The sequence below is a fragment of the Gossypium arboreum genome, chromosome 3, assembly GCF_025698485.1.
Source record: "Gossypium arboreum isolate Shixiya-1 chromosome 3, ASM2569848v2, whole genome shotgun sequence".
NCBI lineage: Eukaryota > Viridiplantae > Streptophyta > Magnoliopsida > Malvales > Malvaceae > Gossypium > Gossypium arboreum.
In genome coordinates this window covers 22,958,311-22,980,411 of record NC_069072.1, presented here as the reverse complement: position 1 = coordinate 22,980,411, position 22,101 = coordinate 22,958,311, and the positions used below count along the sequence as shown (strand labels likewise).

The 22,101-nt window shown below is 39.2% G+C and overlaps 2 protein-coding genes and 1 non-coding gene across 3 annotated transcripts; 2 read left to right on the top strand and 1 right to left on the bottom strand.

Moving 5' to 3' along the window:
- Positions 1 to 11,949: 11,949 nt before the first annotated feature.
- On the bottom strand, positions 11,950 to 12,056 carry LOC128290827 (small nucleolar RNA R71). The gene has a single exon (XR_008280612.1). It is a non-coding gene; the product is annotated as a small nucleolar RNA R71 (small nucleolar RNA).
- Positions 12,057 to 16,377: 4,321 nt separating this feature from the next.
- Positions 16,378 to 16,743, top strand: LOC108475229 (myosin-11-like). Its single transcript, XM_017777210.1, has one exon. It carries the CDS (start codon positions 16,378 to 16,380, stop codon positions 16,741 to 16,743), a length of 366 nt encoding a protein of 121 aa, XP_017632699.1.
- A 415-nt stretch (positions 16,744 to 17,158) lies between these two features.
- On the top strand, positions 17,159 to 19,120 carry LOC108475228 (uncharacterized). The gene is made up of 3 exons (XM_017777209.1): positions 17,159 to 17,590; positions 17,696 to 18,780; positions 19,018 to 19,120. Exons 1-3 carry the CDS (start codon positions 17,159 to 17,161, stop codon positions 19,118 to 19,120), a joined length of 1,620 nt encoding a protein of 539 aa, XP_017632698.1.
- Positions 19,121 to 22,101: the final 2,981 nt, after the last annotated feature.

The following is a 22,101-nucleotide window of genomic DNA, read 5'->3' as shown; positions in this document are numbered from 1 at the left end:
CTCGGATTCGCAATTGATAATAGCCCGATCTCAAATCTATTTTCGAGAACACCGAGGCTCCTTCAGTTGATCGAACAAGTCATCGATCGTGGTAACGGATATTTGTTCTTTATCGTCGCTTTATTAAGTCGGCGATAGTCGATCTACAACCGCATGGTTCCATCCTTCTTTTCACAAACAAATCTGGCGCACCCAAAGGCGAAAAACTCGGGCGAGCAAAACCTCTATCCACCAATTCTTGCAATCGAGCTTTCAACTCCTTTAATTCCGTTGGCGCCATACGATACGGAGCTATCGAAATTGAGTGGTACCGGTACCAATTCGATGCCAAATTCTATTTCCGAGCAGTGGTAAACCCGGCAATTCTTCGGGAAAACATCCGGTATTCACAAACCACGGGCACAAATTCGGGTTTCTTTTCGATTCCTTGTCATCGAGCACATACGCAAGGTACGCCGCACCCTTTTCTTACATATTTCCGGCCAACATTGCGATATTACGGTGGCAACCCCTTTAAGTCCGTAGACTCAACCCGAATTATCTCGTTATTCGCGCACCTCAAATCGATAGTCTTGCTTTTGCAATTTACAACCGCATCGTGCATGGTCAACCAATCCAAACCAAGAATAACGTCGAATTCATCGAGCGGCAAAAGCATCAAGTCCGCGGAAAACAAGAACCTCGGAACACTAGGGGACTTTTCTTGCACACTTTGTTGACAAGCACGTAATGACCCAAGGGTTTGACACCGAATTACAAACTCGATGAGACTCAATAGGCAAAGTCTTCTTGGATGCTAAGGTTTCACATATATAAGAATGAGTAGAACCAGGCTCAATCAAAGCAATCACATTAGTATCGAAAAGAGTGAAAGTACCGGTGATAACGTCAGGGGAGGATGCCTCCTCTCGTGCGCGGATGGCATATGCTCTAGCAGGAGCGCGGGTCTCGGATCTGATGGTAGCATCTCTAGATCCTCTCTGACCGCCACTAACATTGCCCACATTTCTAGGTGGCCTACCTCGGCGATGGTAGCACCGGTTTCCACTTCGACTTACATTTTGTTCAAGCATCCTCGGGCAATCCTTCATAAAGTGGTCGGCCGATCCGCACTTATAGCAGGAGCGATCACGGAACCAACAGCTCCCCGAATGCCATTTGCCACAATGCGGACACTCGCCCTCTCTCGGCGATCATTTCCACCATCGGCGATCGAAGTGACTCGTGTGGTCACAGGGGTCGATCGCGTCCTCGTCTAGAAAAGCCCGTGGCGCCTCTAGACCGCTCACATCATCTCGAAATCTCTTGATGCTTGTTGAAGAGACTTTCCGAGGACCTCTTCGAATTCTCCGGTTCCCACATCGACTTTTGTTTCTCCTTTCTAAGCTCTTGACTTTACAAGCTCGCTCAACAAGTACTACGAACTCTCGTATCTCGAGAATGCCAACGAACATCCTTATATCATCATTCAGCCCATCCTCGAGCGTTTACACATAATAGCTTGGACGAAATGCATTCTCGCGCGTGCGGATAAGCCTCACAAATTTTCGTTCGTGTCGATGAACCGACATAGAACCTTTCTTAAGATCAAGAAATTCCCTTCGCTTTTGGTCGATGAATCTCTGACTGATATACTTTTTTCGGAACTCGGTTTGAAAGAATTCCCAAGTCACTTGCTCTCTAGGCACCACAAGTCGAGTACTCCACCAATAGTAGGCGGACTCACGTAGCAAGGAGATGGTACACTTTAAGCACTCATCGGTGTACAAGATAGCTCATCGAGCACCGGATAGTGTTGTCCAACCAAAATTCAGCTCGCTTCGGCATCATCATCATCCGTAGCTTTAAATTCAGTGGCCCCATGTTTTGAATCCTATCGATTGGGGCTTACTTGACCTTATTTGGTCGATTCTGGGAGGTATTGTAGGTCTTGGGTTGCATTTGTCGGGAATGGAGGTTGTGGAACAGTAGTGTTAGTTCGAATGTATTGGTTAAACCATTCATTCATCACACTATAAAAGGCTTGCTTACCCTCATCATTCGGATTGCTGGCCATAGGTTGAGAGTCCGCCGGCCTGTCCTTCTTGCGCGGAGCAGCGCCACACTCTCCACATCATCAGCTATCGCTTCGGTTGGGATCGGGATCCATTACTATAAACAAACACAAAGTCAAATTGTCATAAATCACCACACTATCGATTCATCATTTAATGGCATGTATAGCTAGACCCCAAACACATCACGGTAGTCCTAGAATTGACTAAACCTCGCTCGATACCAATAAAATTGTAACACCCGAACCCGAGACCATTGCGATTGTCGGACACGAGGGTTAACAAGCCAAGTCCACATATTTTGCCCACCAATTGGACATTTCCAGTCAGGCTGGAAAACTGCATCACCGTCGCCTTAAAATCATATCTCGAGTTTCAAAACTCGGAAACTGGTTTCGTAAATTTTCCTGAATTTAGACTCATATATCCATCCATGGACTTATTTTAGGATTTTGGTCAGGTCAATTGGTACAGTTTATTAGTTAAAGTCACCCATGTTACAGGGATCGACTGCTCTGACCTTCGCGCGTTACAACTTGAATATCTCTCTGCACAGGGCTTTAATACTGCTGTCGTTTGTTTCTAATGAAACTACACTCAAAATGGAATCTGTACATATAAGGCACGACTCCTAATTATTTCTGGATAATTTATAGTAAATTTTTAAAGTTGCGACAGGGGACCCAGAAACCGTTCTGGCCCTGTCTCACAATAGCTTTAATATCTCTTAACATGTAACTCCTATGACCGTTTTGTTTCTTCCATATGAAAATAGACTCATCAAGGTTCATTTACATAGCTTATTCACTATTTAATACCATTCCTACAAATTTTGGTGATTTTTCACATTCACGTCACTGCAGCTGGCAGCATCTGTTTTTAAGGTAGGTCTTACCTAGTTTGTAGTCTCCATGAACCAACTAGTCTTGCCATACATAGGTTCACATATGATCATTTTAACCATACCAATGGCTGATCATGTGACCAACATTCCCATTTCAATCCATAATCACATCATGACACCATATATATATATATACAAACCGCAAATAGTCTAAGTTCAGTACTTCACTTTTACGAGCCATTTTCGCATGGCCGTACACATATACATCACAACATATTTAAACCAGCAAGGGTAGTCCTATACATGCCATTTCAAAGTTCAACCAAAATTTATACCAAAATGGAGGCTTTGGTAGTGTGGATGACTTCGACTTTAATGATCCTGAATTCGATTGCTATCGAGCACAATCTATAAAACAGAGAGCCAAAGCAACGGGTAAGCATTTTTATGCTTAGTAAGTCTCAAGGAATAAAATCAGCTTTAATTAAAGCAATACATTCACATGGCCAAATGCATCATTTCATTAATACACATTCACATAATCATTCTTACTTCACACTTCATCATTATATACTTTCACAAGGTATCAACCAATTCAATAGCGAGAAATTGTTAGTCGATCGGCGAATGTTGCTCAAACATGTCGACTTTCAATGCACATATAAACATACCTTATTCTTTGGGCTTTTTGAGCGTACCAATTGAATTCATTACAGCAACCAACACTCACCTCCAGCCCAAGCTTCTTGAATACAACCGGATATAACCACGTGCACGAATGCCTTGGTCTTAGCCCGGATAGAACGACTTGCACGAATGCCTTGGTCTTAGCCGGATGTAGCCACTAGCACAATTGCCTTGGTCTTAACCGGATATAATTTCCAGCATAAATGTCGTCGGGACTTAGCCGGATATCATTCAATTGCTCATGCACACATACATCAATAATCATTAGACATTCATGTTTCATTTTCGTTACTAAGGCTCAAACACAAATGTAATCACTAGCATAATCGCCTTGGGACTTAGCCGGGTATCATTCAAATACTCATACACACATAAATCAATAATCATTACACATCCATATTTCATTTCACATAATTCAAGTAGGGTCACTTCTTGAGGACTTACCTCGGATGTTGTCGAGCGGCTTTTACGGCTATTCGATCACTTTTCCTTCCCTTGTCCAATTGTGGCCCTCTAAGCTCTTGAGCTAATTCAAACAAATTCAATTTATTAAAACCTCATTATGCTAGCTTATGGCGAATATGACAAGGAGTTTAAATGGTCATATGGCCACCCTTTAGCTTGAATACACAATGGTCATGCACATTTTATACTACATCAAGCAATTCAATACAATTCATTCAAGCATCAAGGAAAAGCTAAGGCCATCAATAGGCTACCTAAGGCCGAATATACTTAGTCATACTTGCACCAATTCAACAATAAATTCCAAGATTTCCACATCATATGTGTACTAGGCCGAATGTACTTGCAATTTCACAAGCATTCTTCAACATTTTCTTCTTTAAACAAACATATTCATCACTTACTTCATAACCAAAACATCATGTGCAAACATATATATACATATATGTGCATGGTCAATTTCAAGGTGTCCCTAGCCATCCAAAACACAAATTTTAACTAACATGCAAGAAGCATGAACCATGCTCATGAATGCATCATGGCCGAATACATCACAATCATGCCCTTTCAACTTCAATCATGGTTAAACAAAAGAAAACTCAATGTCTTACTCAAGATGGCTACAAAGAAATTTCAAGAGTAGACAATCCATCATTGCATGCATCATCATCAAGCTTCACACTTAGCATGCAATGGCTTTATCACAATATCAACTTTGACCAAATACCACTTCCATGGCATAACAAGGATTTGAACCATGGCTAACATGAACATCAAGTTGGCAACTAAAACATGCATGAATCTCATGACACAACCTCATACATACCTTAATCTTGGTGCAAGTTTAGCCAAATCTCCTTCTAGATCTCTTCTAAAGAAATAAAATGAAGCAAAAATCTCTTCTTCCCCTTAGTTTTGGCTCAAAGAAAGGATGAACAAATTTTTTCTTTCTTCCTTTACAACTCACGGCAATGGGGAGATACCACACTCACACACACATTTTTTTTTTCATTCTTTTCTTACCCATGCTTATTTGTTTATTATTTCTCCCTAATGCCCAACAAAACATGTTTCATGACATGTTTAGCCCATATTCTTGGTCATGGCCGCCACCACCTATAAAAGGGAATTTGACATGCAAGTCCATTGTTTTGCATGCATGCTTTAATTAGTCATCACACATTTCCTAACGTACTTTCAAAGTTCACTACTAAGTCCTTTCTAGTGAAATTCACCTTTATAACACTAAATCAATCATCAAAAAATGTCATACATGAGCATACACATATTATAGGCATCAAAATAAATTTCAAATTATTTTTATGCCTCGGTTTTGTGGTCCCGAAACCACATTCCGACTAGGGTCAATTTTGGGCTGTCACATTACCCATGCACGAGTTGCTTGTATTTTGATGGATTATGGAGGAATATGGAAGTTGAATGTGTGTTAAACATATTTTCTTAGGTAATTTTCATGAAAAACCCTTGTAGGGACCATTTTGCAAAAGTTGTAAAATGTATGGTAGAAGTGTGAAAATAATGGAAAATGAGGGCTACCACGAGAAGGAAAAGTGTTTGGCTAGGCTTGGGTAAGGTAGAAATTGCATGTGTTTCATTATACGAGCCTAAGGACTAAATCGTAAAAATGTGAAAGGTTAGGGGCAAAATGGTCATTTGGACCGGGGGTGGAATTTAGACTTGAAATGTGTAATGTGGAGTGTTAATGATCTATTTTTATTGTTATAGACCTTGAGGAACAAATTCTAGAGGTCGATCGAGGAAAACGCAAGGTTTCGAAATAACTGAAACACAACTCCGAAACAAATACCAGGTAAGTTCAGATAACCTAAAGTAAACCCCTAATATGCATAATTGTATGATTTTTGAATGCATGATGATTGCATTTATTATTGGCATGAAATATCATAGAAATGCATATTTGATAGTAACATGTGAAGAATGTTTCAGTTGAGGTTAAAAAGGGAATTCAATGGATAACCCTAATTGACATGCGAATTGAGATCTTGCATGTGTTGCAGTAAGGATTTAGCTCAGACGGGTAATCCGTGATCTCAAGTATAAAAAATATCTAGCCCGAACTGGTGTTCCTTGAATGATCGAGCCTCCTGAAGAATATGTGTGCATTATGGATTTAACCCGGACGAGTAATCCGATATGGGATCTAAATTTAGCCTGGACTGGTAATTCAGATCCGAGCTAAGTAAGGGTGTATTTCTATAAGGGATTTAGCCTGGACTGGTAATCCCGATATCACCTTATGAGTTCATGATATGGGGGATTTAGCCTGGACTAGTAATCCCGCCATAGGATGTAAGGTTCACGGGAGTGCATAAATGTGAAATGATTATTCGTAAGAATTGAAGGATAATGGGTATTCCATCCAGATTTCCTAAAAACTCAATGGGACTAACTCAATGATGAATGATGAGCTCATCTACATAAATTACATGATGCTTTGCTATGTGACTAACTCATTGATTGAGTGCATGTGATAGGGAATCATTTCACAATTGATGATTTCATGTTTTAAATATGGATGTATGCTAATTACTCGATAAGTTTACATTCGGGTTATTCGAGCTTACTAAGCATGAAAATGCTTACCCCTCTCTTTTTCCCTGTCTCACAGAGCTCGAGGACTCATAAGGACTGGAAGACGATTGGAGAGTCAACACACTATCAACTAGTCAAGCTTTGGTATAAAAACATTTTTTTTAGTTTGTTCAATGGCATGTATAGGATTTTTAAATATTTTGTTATATGTGTCATCTGATTTTCCAAATGAAGGCATGTAAAAATGTATCTATCTTTTTGTATATGGCCATTGGATTTGGCTTAATTGAAGTAGGCCAAGACCTACAAATCTATGCATATTTATACTCTTATATGAAGGGTTGCTATAATTGGCAATGAGTTACCAAAACAAGCCAAATTTCAAATGCGTTGCAATAGCATGGAAGCCTATAAATATAAAATGGGAAATAACCTTTCACGTATGAAACCAATGATATGAGGTTTCCATACAACAAGCTTTATCAAGACCATCTACAAGTGTATAACTATGTTTTACTTTGAATTTGGTAACCATTAAGCCTAAGTAGTAGAAAAAGATGACTAAAGGCTTGAAAGATAGCCTATTAGGGTCCACATGGTTAGACACACGGGCATGTGTCTAGGCCGTGTGTGACACACAGCTCCCTCCTATGGGTGTGTACTATGGCCGTGTGTCCCCTACACTTAAAATTTTAAGTTAGTATAGGACACGGGTAGGTCACACGGGCGTGTGCCATAGCCATGTACCAAAGTTAGTATTGAACACGGGCAGGCCATACGGGCGTGTGCCATGGCCATGTTTAAAAGTCAGTGTTGCCCACGGACTAAGGGCATGGGCGTGTTACAAGCCACACGGGCGTGTGACACTTTAAAGTAAGGGAAATTTTCCAAGGTGCCCAAAGTTTATCAAATGTTCTCGGTTTTTTCCTGCACTGCCTTTGGGTATGTTTTAGGTCTCGAAGACCTGTTTAAGGGACAAGATGTACATATTTGAAAAGTTTTTAATTTGAGAGTAACTTGGTGACTCGATTTAATATGTTTATGAATGTGAAATCCCGGTAACGCCTCGAACCCTATCTCGATGTAGGATATGGGTGAGGGGTGTTACATTTAGTGGTATCAGAGCTACGGTTTAGTCGGTTCTAGGACTACCGTAGAGAGTATTGAGGTTTGCTATACATGTTATTATTCAAATATTGATAGTGTGACGTCTCCTAACTTTTCAAATTGTTTTGAATATAGTAAATGTCTTCTAATCAAGCACAAGATGAGTCCGAGGGAGCCGAGAGCCATGCTCCAGCTTTCGTACAACGAGCTGTATCTAGTAGTAGTAGAAGGCTTATGTCTGAAGGCCGGAAAGAGGCCGGAGCTACCTTCTTTGGTATGATGGACGAAAGGTTTGGGGATTACCTGAGGAATCGCCCTAACATACCAAGACCTCCCCCGTCCTCTAACCAACCTGATGAGGATATACCATGAGGTAGGACAGCGGTAAGAATTGATAAGGCTCCTGTAGATAAGCTTAGAAAGTATAGGGCTAAGGAATTCAAAGCTAAAGTTGATGATGATGCTGAAAGAGCCGAGTTTTGGCTCGAGAACACTACACGGGTGCTAGATGATTTTTCGTGCACACCGAGGAATATTTGAAGTGTGCTGTGTCCCTTTTGAAGGATACTGCATACCATTGGTGGAAGACCGTATCCTCGATAGTGCCGAAGGAAAATTTTACTTGGGATTTCTTCTAAGCAGAGTTTAGGAAGAAATACATTAGCCAATGGTTTTTAGACTCGAAGCAAAAGGAGTTCTTGGAACTCAAACAAGGGAACAAGACTGTAGTAGAATACGAATGAGAGTTCGTGAGGCTAAGTCAATACGCAACTGAATGGGTCTAAACAGAGTCAGAAATGTGTAAACGCTTCGATGAAGGTCTGAATGATGAAATCAAGTTGTTGATTGGAATCCTTGAAATACGGGAGTTTGCCGCATTGGCTGATCAGGCCAAGAAGACCGATGAGCTTAATAATGAAAGACAACAAGCTAAAAGAGAGGCTCGAGCTGCGAGCAAGAGCTCTAACGGTAAAACACTCTCGTTTTCCACGAAGGAAGCAATGACCCAACATGAGCGCTCTACTTCATCGCTAGGATATTCGAGTAGGGCGAGAAGCTCTAAACGACGAAGTTAGAAGTCTTCCTCCCCAATGGTGACTAGTGTGGGGAGTGTAGATGATCAAAAGCCAAAGTGTAAGAGTTGCAACAAATTTCACTTCGAAGAGTGCTGAATGAAGAGCAGCACGTGTTTCAGATGTGGTTCTCTTGATCACTTTCTTAGAGACTGCCCGGAACGAGCTAAAAAAAAAGTGGAACTAGCTTCGAAGTTGAGTGCTTCCATTCTACGAGGTAGACCTCTGAGATACCCTGGGAGTGCTAGTGGCAGTCGAGTCGTGACTAAAGACACTGCAAAATCAGAGGTTCGATCCCCGGCAAGAACGTATGCGATATGTGCTCGAGAGGAAGCCTCTACTCCTGATGTTATTACGGGTACTTTCTCTCTTTTTAATACAAGTGTTGTTGCTTTAATTGACCCGGGGTCAACACATTCATACATCTGTATGAGATTGGCGTCTAGTATGAACATACCTGTTGAACATACGGAAGATATTATTAGAGTGTCAAACCCATTAGGCAAGTCGGTCTTAGTTGATAAAATCTGTAAGAATTGTCCTTTGACGATTCAAGGTCATTGTTTCTCAGCTAACCTTATGTTGTTACCATTTGACAAATTTGATGTAATACTTGGTATGGATTGGTTAGCCCTTCATGATGTAACTGTGAATTGTGGTAGTAAGTATATTAAGTTAAAATGCCCAGATGGTAAGATTCTACGGGTCGAATCAAGAGAATTGGGTTCGCCGTCGATCGTAATCATGACAATGGTTGCTCAGAGATATATGAGGAAAAGAGATGAAGCCTACCTTGCATTTGTACTGAACACTAAGGAAACAGAGCTGAAGATCGAGTCTGTGCCGATAGCATGTGAGTACCCAGATGTGTTTCTAGAGGAATTACCCAGATTACCTCCTGAAAGGGAGATAGAGTTCAGTATTGAATTGGTGTCAGGGACAACTCCCATTTCTATTGCTCCATATAGAATGAAACCTACCAAGCTGAAGGATTTGAAAGCACAGTTGCAAGAGCTAATAGATAAATGATTCGCTAGGCCAAGTTTTTCACCCTAGGGTGCCCCCGTATTGTGATGAACCGTAATTTATACATATTTTTATCCTATGCTTAGCACATTTATGGATGGTTTCTCCTTATAATTGGTAAATTCAATGCTCCTAATCCTTTAATTTCATGTTTTATACTTAGGTGAGCATAGGAGAGTAAAAACAGTGAGAAATGGGTCGAAAACGGAGAAAATGGACCCACGTGGGAAATCAACACGGCCTAGACTTTCTCACATGGGCGTGTCACACGGTCATGTCCCTTTGGTAGGATTGAAGCACGACTTACATGGGTATACTACATGCCCATGCCTGTTCAACAACCTTGACCACAGGCTGGAGTAATCACACACGGGCGTGTCCTTGCCGAGCCCAATTATAACCCTATTCAGAAAAGGCCAATTTTGAGGGCTCTTAGGCATTCTAAAGCCTATTTAAACACCTAAGGAGGCAATTAGGAGGGGGATGGAGAGTAGGAAGCAAGGAATTACTCAAGGAAAGCTGATTGATCCATCTCAGAAGTCGGATTCATCATCAAGACTAAAAATCTCCCTTCAAGTTCCTCCAAGAATTTTGGGTTTTCTTATGTTTTATTATCTTTATGCTTTTGAGATGTTTTCTTTCATAAGTATGAACTAAAACCCCTAAATACCTAAGGGGAATGAAACCTAAGACGGATCTTGTTATTATTATCTAAATTGTATGATAAATATTTGACTTGTTCTTAATTATGTGTTCTTAATTCTTGTTTTGATAATCCAGGATATTGATTCAAGTTAAGCTCTTATTCAGAGGAGGAATAGACCCTGTCTAAGAGTAAATTTTTCATAATTAAGCGGAGTTGATTGCACGCCTAGAGATAGGGTGATAAGATTTTTCCAGATTAGGGTGAAATCTAATAAGGGAATCCATAGATCAAGTTAATGCAATTCTAGGGTGTTAATTAGAAAGAGATTTCAATTATTCAACCCAGGGTTAGACGTTATTAGTCTCGAGAGAGATAATAATGTAACTTAGGGATTTCTACGGATCAAGTCAAATGAATAAATTGTCTCATTCAGAGTCAAATAACAAGTGAAGTCTAGGTGGATTTTTCCTTAGGTATTGTCTTAATCAATCGAATTTTCCTTAAAAGTATTTTCCCAAATTTTCTTTCTGTGCATTCTTAGTTTAGTAATTAGTTTAGATAACCAAACCTCTTAATTTTTAGACTAGATAATAGAAAGGAAGTAAATACTAGTACTCGTGGTTCCTTTGGGTTCGACAATCTGGTCTTGCTGAACTATACTACTGTTCGATAGGAACACTTGCCTTAATCGTGATAATAAGTTAGTCTCAAGAACGATTCATTCATAAATCTTTAAAATCTATCACAAATATCACGTATCAAGTTTTTGGCGCCGTTACCGGGGAACTAGGATATTAGGAACACTCGATTTTTATTACTTTAGCCATTTTACTTTTATTGCAATTTAAATTTTTATTCTCTTTTTTAATTCTTCATTTATTTTCTTCTGACAAGTTTTTCTAGTTTATGACCAGAAGAAACCCGTCAGGACCATTACTGTTTGATAGTGAGATTGATCGCACAGTTCGTAGAAATCGAAGAGAAATAAGGCGAAACTTACAATACACAGAGGAAGAGCAAGAGGACAATACTTCAACCATAACCGAGGAGATGACTGAAAACTAAGAAAATCCGCTACCTCCTGCGATTGCTGCTAATCAGAATCCTGCTCCACGCACTACGTATGATTATGCTAAACCTTCTTTAACAGCAACTGAATCTAGAATAGTTAGACCTGCTATAGCTGCAAATAATTTTGAACTGAAACTTAACACAATTCAAATGATACAGCAATTTGTGCAGTTTGATGGTTTGCAGGATGAAGCCCAACGCTCAGCAAATTTCTTAGAATTTTGCGACACTTTTAAAATAAATGGCATTTCTGATGACGCCATTTGCCTTCAGTTATTTCCCTTTTCATTGAGGAATAAGGCTAAACAGTGGTTGAACTCATTGCCACGAGGATCAATCACTACTTAGGAACAAATGACTGAAAAATTTTTATTAAAATATTTTCTGCCGGCTAAAACAACCAAATTACGTAATGATATCTCCTCTTTTGTGTAGATGGATTTAGAAACACTCTACGATACATGGGAGAGATACAAGGACCTTTTACGAAGATGCCCTCACCATGGGTTACCACTCTGGCTGTAGGTCCAAACATTTCACAATGGCCTGAACCCTTCGACTTGGCAGATTATTGACGCAGCCGCTGATGGAACTATCAATAATAAGACACCTGAGGCGGCTTACGAATTTATTGAGAAGATGTCACTGAATAACTATCGATGGAAAGTTATGAGGACAAAGTCGACAAAAGCAGCCGGTGCTTTCAACCTCGATGCGATTACTATGCTATCTAACCAAGTAGAACTCTTAAATAAAAAGATTGACAGTTTGTGTGGTTCTACCCAGGTACATCCAGTGATGAGGTGCGATTCGAATGGAGGAGGAGCATGCATAGAATATCAACCCTTCAACCCTAGCATCGAGGAGGAACAAGTCCAATATATGGGTAACAATAACTTTAGACCCCAAAATAACCCGTATAGTAACACTTATAATGCAGGTTCAAGGAACCATCCCGATTTCTCATGGGGCGGTCAAGGAAATCAAAGGCCATAATATCCTTCGGGCTTTCAACAACCACCTTACCAGTAGGAAAAGAAGCCGAACCTTGAGGAGATGTTTACAAAATTCATCTCGATGTTAGAAACTCGTTTCCAGAATACTGAGACAGCCTTTAAGAATCAACAAGCGTCAATCCAAGGGCTTGAAACTTAGATAGGTCAGCTTGCTAGATTGATATTTGAACGACCACAAGGTAGCTTACCGAGTAACACTGAACAGAACCCAAGAGAGCACGTGAAAGCAGTTACATTAAGGAGTGGGAATGTGTTGGCTGAATCTGAAAAGAAGCCACCACAAGAAGCTGACAGAAAGGAGGTCGAACCCAAAAATAATGACAATCTAAGTCCAAAAGAATATAGACCACCAATCCCATACCCAGCAAAGTTGAAGAAAGACCGCATGGATGAACAATTCGGTAAATTTCTTGAACTTTTTAAACAACTGTGTAGGACCAAATTTCTACCCAGGCCCAGTCAAACCAGCCCAAATTAAACACCCCACTAAACTGACCACTAACTCCCACACCCTACTAAACCATCCACTACTTCCATCACCCCCACACCCTACTAAACCATCCACTACCTCCATCACCCCCACTAACTCCATCACCCTACTTATTATAAGTTGTAAAATTTGGCTATAAAAGCCATGGAAAACTATTGTAAGGGGAATTTTTTGAGAGAATACACATACGAAATCAAAGAGAATACAAAGCAGATTTTTAAGGTAACTTTTTATATTATTCAATTTTGTTTACTTTGGCGTTCACATTTTTTTCATGAACGAAAGAAGGGAAAAGAGAAGGAGTTTACCTCTGATTTTATTTCCTTTCTGATTTGGCCCCAAAGTTTTCATTTTTAATTCAATTTAACCCCTTTTTTATTTTTGTTATTTTACTGTTAAATTAATTAATTTGAGCTTTATTCTCATTATTTTTATATTTGTTTTTTTTTTATTTTCTATTAATTTAATTAATTTGAGTTATGTTTCATATTATTATATTATTTATTTGTTATTATATATTTATTATGTAAATATATATATTTTTAAACAAAGTTAATTATTTTAAATATAAATTTCTATTATACATAGACTTATTATATTTTTTATACTATTGTTTATTATCGGTTACCATTTTTATATCAAATTATTATTATTTACTATTTCTCACTATTACTAATTTAACATTGTTATTCCATTTTTTTACTATTATCCCCCATATTTAATGTTATCGTCAACATATTTTTTGTTATTATCATCATGTTTTTAATATTATTATTAATACTATTAGCACAATGTTTATTACATTATTGTATTTATTATTACTGTTGTTTTATTAATTATTTCTATTAATTACTATTATTATTATTATTTATTATTTATATATGGTTAGCATTATTCTCATATTATTGTTTTCATGTTGTCTATCATCATCATTTTTAAAAAAATCTATGTCCTTAATTCATTTACCCATTGATCTTCTCTCAAAAAAATTCAAAATAAAGGCAATGTTCTGTATTTAAAGAATTCGAAGAATCGTGCCCTAACGTACTAGGTTTCGCTTTCTTTGTTTGTTTTGAATATTTGAATATCGTCTTAAGGCTAAAACGCACGTTTTAAAGGCAAGCTCACAATTGAGGGTAAAAAATGTTCTGTCCTAACGTACTGGATTATGTAATGTTTTACATTGAGGTGAGATGGTCTTTAATACACATTTGACTTACCTAAATGTTTTAAAAGCCAATAAAAGGAGGATCACGTTTTGAACTCTGTCCAAATCTTTAACTTTTGACATTAAGACACTAAATAATCAATCCAGCACCAATTTTGGGTGTGTCGAGGGTGCTAATCCTTCCTCGTACGTAACTGACTCCCGAACCGGTTTTCTATTTTCGCAGACCAAAATTGTCGTTTTGAAAAATTTATTTATTTATTAAAAACGACTGTGTTTTGAGATGATCCAATCACACCCTATTGAAAACGATTGGTGGCGACTCCCAACTTTTCATTTTCAAAAGTCGATTTCTCATTTTCAAAAAAATGGTTTCGACAGCTTGGCGACTCCGCTGGGGAGATCAGAGAGTCGAGCTATAAATTGATTGTTTTCTGTCTTGTCAAGAATTGGAAATTTGGTTTTTAAATCTATGATCCTCTCATTGCATTTTCTGTGTCTTTGTCGGTTTTTATCATGTGGGTTTTACTTTATTTTTCAATCTTTCGATATATTATTGCATCATATTGCATGACCGTTGTAGTCACACCTTTTAAGTAGGAGTGAGGAACTATGCCTTCGTGAGGTTTTCACCTCCGCATGGGCTAGGGGATCGCTTCCGGGATACATCCGTACCTATGTCTTCGTGAGGTTTTCACCTCCGCATGGCCATAGGGAAATGTATCCCCCTGAACCGAACTTGGTCCATATGAGCCTATAATGGGTGAGGATTGAGGAATCTGCTGGTTCAGGTACCCTTTTCTTTAGAACTGAACCACATATAGTAAACCCTAGGAGCCTACCCTAGTTAGGGCTATGCCAAACCTTAGTTGTTATCCAGATAGGTGTTCTAGGTTGTTTATTTCTCATGTACTAATGTGTTTCATCTTGTTTATGTTTGCATCACATTGCATAGCATTTTCATCATAAAAGGAGGTATCGATATACGGTTCGATTACTAATAGAAAGTTTTACCATGAAGAACAAATTCCTTGATAAAGTGAAAGACAACGCGTTTGTCCAAAGATGGTCAGAAAATGCACAGTTAGAGAAAGGTGACAGTTTGACAAAGGAGTATACGTCGGAGTTATGGGACTTTACCCGTATTAGTGTGGTTCAGAATGATCTTCAGGAGTTGGAATTATGGAGTCACTGGAATGAGGAGATGAAGCAGCTACTCTACTGTAATTATGGTGGTATTCCTTATCTCATCGATGTTAAGGAAGATAGGTATTTGTTCCGCGCCATGGCTCAATTTTGGAATTCCGCCTACAGTTGTTTTACTTTCGGAAAGGTGGATTTAGCACTTACTATCGAGGAATATACAGCCTTGCCTCATTGTCCGAGGTTTCAAGTTGATAAGATTTATTCTAGAGCTGTCAACACCCCAACCTTCGTAAAGAGGTTGATGAACATCACTAAGATGAGTGAGCAGTGGGTTGTAGCTCGAGTCCAGCAGAAAGGCAATGGAAAGTACATCCCTTGGGAAAATTTAAGAGATCTGATCCTGGCACACCCTGATATGAAGAAAAAAGTTAATGTCTTCGCCTTGAGCGTCTACGGTTTGTTTATTTTCCCTAAAGCTTTAAGGCATGTAGATGAAGCAGTCGCCAATCTATTTGACCGATTTGGTAAAGGAGTCACTCCTGTTCCTAAGATCGAGACAATTTATATCGATGACGCATGGGCTAGCTCAGAGTGGGTTCTCGTATGGGGAGAAAGACTCCAAGGAAAAAAGTCGCGAGATTTATAATGCCTGGAACCAAACCTACAGGATAAAGGGAGTTGCTGTGAATCCAATGGTGACTCCTGAATATAATCAATGGTGGAGTAGAAGGGTTAACGATAATACCCCGAGGCCAAATTTAGAAGAAGCTCGACCGATAGAGGAATATCTGCGAGTGGTCCCCTCTGAATTGGAAATCATAAAGCAAGACTTCGAAAAGAAAACCTCGGAGTTAGAAAGGAAAATAGAGCAGTTGAAGGAGGAAAAAGTGTACTTAAAGCTGGATGTTGATGTTAAAAAATCTGAGGCTGAGAATTTGAAGAAGAGAAAGAGAGAGGTTGAGGTGGACCTGGATAGTCTGAAGACTGATTATAAGTAGCTGTATAAGTCAATGAGAAATGTTGGCTTGGGTAAAATGTTTGAACAGTGGAGGCACGAAATCCAAGAGGAAAAGGCTAGGGCTGATTGGTGGGAGAAAAAGTTCCATGACGCTCAAGCTCGAGAAGTTACTTGTAAAAAGAGTTTGGATGATAGCCAGAAAGAAAAACAGATGTTAAGAGCTCGGGTGGCAGAGTTAGAAATGGCACTACAGCAACATCGGAGTCATAACTCAGTGATTGAATTAAGGGCTAGCCTAAGTAGGATCAAGAATTTGAAGGGGAAAGTAGAAGAACTTGAGACTACACTTCAGAACTGTAAGAATCAGATTGAATTATTGGAAGCAAATAATGAGCAACTAGGGGAGCAACTTCACTGATCTCAGGATTAGGTCCGAGATAGGGATTACCTCATGGGCGAAGCTATAACTCAGATACGAGAGGTGGCTGATCATTTACAGACTTTGGTGGTCCAAGCAGATGTGCTAAGAGTCAAATATGAGTTAGACTTAGATTGGGGGCGAGAGTTAGCCTGCCTTCTTAGGAAAGTAAAAGCTATGGGTGTTAGGGCAAGACCGTATATGTAATTTATTTTATGTAAAAGATTTTGTTTTTCAGTGAAGTTTTCTAAATGGAATTGAATTCGAATCGATGTCTCCTTTTTGCATTCATGTCATGCATTTGCATTGCATAGCATCATAAACATTAAGTTGCACAAAAGAACCCTATTAATTAGTGATAATTTATCTAGTTACCCTAGAACATCGTTACTATACAAGGAGGAAAACAAGGGATATGGATCAGAGGTTAGAGAAATTAGAACAAATGGAAAAGGAGATGCAGGAGCAACTGCAAGCTCAGATGCAAGAACAGCTGGCTAGGATCCAGCATGAGATGAGGGATCAATTGCTGGAGTCCCAGAAAAACATGCTGGAGTCACAGAACAACATGATGAGCCAGCTGACACAGCTGCTGAAGGGAGGGTCTGACAAAGGAAAGGGCCCTATAGGTGATACTGGGAATGACAACGATGACTCTGCTTGTCCTACAAGCTTTACCCTAGTAAATATTCAAACACAGCCACTAAAGGTGTCTGTTAATGTTAAACCTCTGTATCAAGCCGGCATTTCGGCACCGGTAAACTTTCCAACGGGCTCGTGCTCTAACCCTGGAGACAATGTGGCAAATCCCACGATCCCTGATTTTGATGAGGTTGAAGGGGAAAAAGTAAAGGTGGAGCTTCCAAAGTAGCTCGAGGATCGGTGCAAATGGATAGAGGAGAAGTTCAAGGAGCTAGAAAGTGCTGATCATTATTGTGGAGTTGACGCAAAGGAACTCAGTTTGGTCCCGGACTTAGTACTTCCTCCGAAGTTCAAGATGCCAGAATTTGAAAGATATAATGGAACCAGCTGCCCTGAGGCTCACATTACAATGTTCTGCCGAAGAATGACGGGATATGTCAACAATGACCAATTATTGATTCACTGTTTTCAGGATAGTTTGACTGGGGCCGTAGCCAAATGGTACAATCAGTTGAGTCGTGCTCAGGTCAAATCATGGAAGGATTTGGCACAGGCCTTCATGAAACAGTATGACCATGTGACCGATATAGCGCCTAACAGGATTACATTACAGAACATGGAGAAAAGGTCAGGTGAAAGCTTCAAGAAATACGCCCAGAGGTGGAGGGAAGTCGCTAAGCAAGTCCAACCACCACTGCTGGAAAAAGAAACGACTATGCTATTTATTAATACCTTGAAGGCACCTTTCATTAATCATATGTTGGGGACCGCGACTAAGAGTTTCGCAGACATAGTGATGTCTGGTGAAATGATAGAAAATGTAATAAGGTGCGGGAAGATAGAAACGAGGGAAAGCACGAGAGGGTCAGCCCTAAAGAAAAAGGAAAGCAAGGTAAGCAATGTGAGCTCAGGCTATTCAAAACCTATCACCATTAATCAATCGAGAACGGTAGTCAAAGGCCAGCAAGTTGCACCAAGGCAGGAGCCCAGCGCAAAGAGAAATACGGAGATGATACAGTTTACCCCTATCCCAGTGACATATAAAAAGCTATACAAAAGATTATTTGATGCACATGTTGTAGCACCGTTCTACTCAAAACCCGTGCAACCTCCATACCCTAAGTGGTACAATGAAAATACCCAATGCGAATACCACGCGGGAATCACAGGGCAGTCGATAGAAAATTACATCCCTTTTAAGAAGTTAGTCGAAAGGCTCGTTGAAATGGGTATTGTAAAGTTCGACAACAAGTCTGGCGTAGAAAATTTGTTACCCAACCATGCTGATGAGAGGGTAAACGCAATAATCAATGATGCGGAGAAGAATTTGATAGGCATTCACCTTTGCATACTTGGGAGTGTTTTAAACGATGGGACGGTGGAAGAGATCCCTGTGTTTTTTAGGGCTAATCTAGAGTCATATTCAAAACACACTTGTTGCTTTAAGCCTAGAGGCAATAAGAATCCTTTTGTGAAATAAGCCTATGTCTAGCGTCTTTATTTCAATGAAATACATTCTTTTGTTTCTTATTTCAAACATCTGTTCTTTACCATTTCATTCATGATCATACCACACGAGTAAATATTTTTGGTTTCTCTTGTTCTTCAAATTTTATTTCATCTTTATAACAGGTCTCCAGATATCAATGATATGAGTGACACTGTTACTAACTTAGAATCTCCTTTTGAGCGAGATATGTGTTTAGTGGGACCTCATGTGACATCCCTAATTTGACCCTAGTCGGAAAGTGGCTTCGGGACCACTAAACCAAGTCTTATAAGTAATTAAAAGTTATATTCTATGTTTATGATGTTAGTAAATGCATGTGTGAAAGTTTCATGCATTAATTTGATCATTTCTATGTGAATTTATTAAAATGGACTTGTATGAAACATTGTTGAAAGGTGATAGGCTAATCTTACAATGGTCTAATAGTACATGCATGCAAAAGAGTGGTTTTGCATGTCAATTTGCCCAAAAAAGGGAAGAGTGGCCGCCATGACAAGAATATGGGCAAGGGAACATGTTTCCAACATGTTTAGTTAGTGGATTATGTAGAAAAAATAAAGAAATGAAAAAATGAGCATGGATGCCCTCCCTTTGTTGCCGTGAGTAGAGGAAAAAGAAAGGAAAAATTTGTTCATCCATTCTCAAATCTTGGCTGAAAATACTAAGGGAAAAAGGAAGGATTTTTGCTTCATGCTTGGTTTAGAAGAGAACTAGAAGGAGATTTGGTCATACTTGTGTCAAGATTAAGGTATGTTTGAGGTTGTGTCATGAGAATCATGCATGTTTTAGTTGCTAACTTGATGTTCATGTTAGCCCATGGTTCAAATCCTTGTTATGCCATGGAAATGGTATTTGGCCAAGGTTGATATTGTGTTAAAGCCATTGCATGCTAAATGTGAAGCTTGTTGATGATACATGTAATGATGGATTGACTACTCTTGAAATTTCTTTTAGCATTCTTGAGTAAGACATGGAGTTTTCTTTGTTTAACCATGACCAAAAATTGAAAGGGGATGGTGTAGGATGTATTCGGCCATGGCATGCTCATAAGTGCGATTTATGCTTGTTGCATGATAGGTAAAATTTGTGTTTTGATATATGTGCATATGTGTTTGTACATGATGTTACAAATGGATGTGAAAATATATGCTAGATTGGGAAAATTTGATTAAATGTTCATGAGATGAAATTAGGTGATTAAAAGATGTTAGTTGACATTGTACATATATATATATATTCGGCCATTAAAGTGAGTATGTAGGTAATGTTGAATCAAGTTTTGGTGCATATTCGGTTAGGTGTATAATCGACCAAATGGGCGATTAGTAAGAATGGTTGCCGAATATACAAGCATACATATGCATGTGTAGTTGAATTATGAATGTTTAGCAAGATGGTTAAACTAGTGATTTATTGATTAAGCTCAAGGAGTTAAAGAAGGAGAATCAAGCAAGGGAAAGACGAAGGTCATCGAGTAGCCGACTTGGAACTATTTTACCCAACACGAGGTAAGTCATTAAGCACGTATTTGATATTGCTTAAATGATTGTAAAATTTATGCAATTGTGTTTAATGGGATGATATATATATATAAATGAAAATGTATGTGTATGGAGTGATGACATTTGTTGAATGTAAAAGAAATAGTGAAATGTGTAGAAAGTTTGCTTTCGGCACTAAGTGTCTTGAACAATACGTGTGTACGGTGATTTATCGGCACTAAGTGTGCGTCTTGGAAATATATGGCACTAAGTGTGCAAGCTGGAAAAATATGGCACTCGGGTGTGCGAGCTCGGAGGGTATGGCACTCGTGTGCGGGCTTAAATTACGTGGCACTAAGTGTGCGAAATCGAGTAGTAAGCACTGTGTGTGCGTACTCTATATATATGGAGGGTGTGTCTCCATTGAATTGAGTATGGACAATGGATCGGGTAAGTACCTCGAGCTCATGACGAATAGAGAATACGTTCATGCTTGGGGTTGAATTTGGTAAGCCTTAAATCTATGTGATGATTGAAATTGTATGGTTGTGCTGGAAAATGAGTTAATGTGTAAAAATGCTTGATTATCTTGTTGTGTAGAATATGAAATGTGGATGTATGAATTGGTACGAGATTGGACCGAAAGGTCCGAGGTATTATGGTATAGATTCGATATGGACGAGTACCTAGCCTCATTTGTTGTACATGTAGTAGTAACTTTATCGGTGGATTGATGAATGCTTATGACTTCTCGAGTTGTAAACTCACTCGGTGTTTTCTTGTCACCCATTTTAGGTCTCTTGGACTCGTATTGTTGCGTGCTTTCGGAACCGTCGTTGAAGTCATCACACCGCTGAAATCTTGTGGTATTGTTTTTGTTGTTGAAGAACATTTGGCATGTATAGGCTATTATATTTTGTCGAATTGTGGGTTGTAAACTTTAAGCCATATGAAAATGGCCTATGTGGTCGTCGAGTGGGATGCTAGAACCTATAGCCACGAGTCTTAGAAACTCAAATTTTGATAAGGTGGCCATAATTTGTGTCATGTATGATGGATGATTAAGGCCAAGGAAAAATTCATGAAATTGGCATAGTCTCTCGCAAAGAATCGTTGCGGACTTTGAAAATTTACCATAAATTATCCAGAAAGAATTAGAGTCATTCCTTATTTTTACAGATTCCATTTTGAGTCTAGTTTCATTAGAAACAAACGGCACCAGATTAAAGCCCTGTGAGAGATATTCAAGTTGTAACGCGAAGGTCGAGCAATCGATCCTCGTAACATGGGTGACTTTAACTAATAAACTGTACCAATTGGCCCAACCAAAATTCTAAAAATAAATCCATGGATGGGTATATGAGCCTAAATTCAGGGAAAATTTACTGAAACCAGTTTCGAGTTTTGAAACTCGAGATATGATTTTTAAGGCGACGGTGACGCAGCTTTTCCAACTGTCCGAAATGCCAAATTGGTCGGTACTTTAAGAGGATTTGTCTCGTTAACCCCTCGTGTCCGACAACCATGATGGTCTCGGGTTTGGGGTGTTACAATTTAATTGGTATCGAGCTATGGTTTAGTCGATTCTAGGACTACCATAGCGCGTGTGAGTCTAGCTATACATGCCAAATTGTTAGTGCTTAAAAATGTGATGACTTGACGGTTGAAATTTTTGTTTTGATTAGTAAATGGAACCCGGTAGAGAGACCCTTGGCGGATGACGTT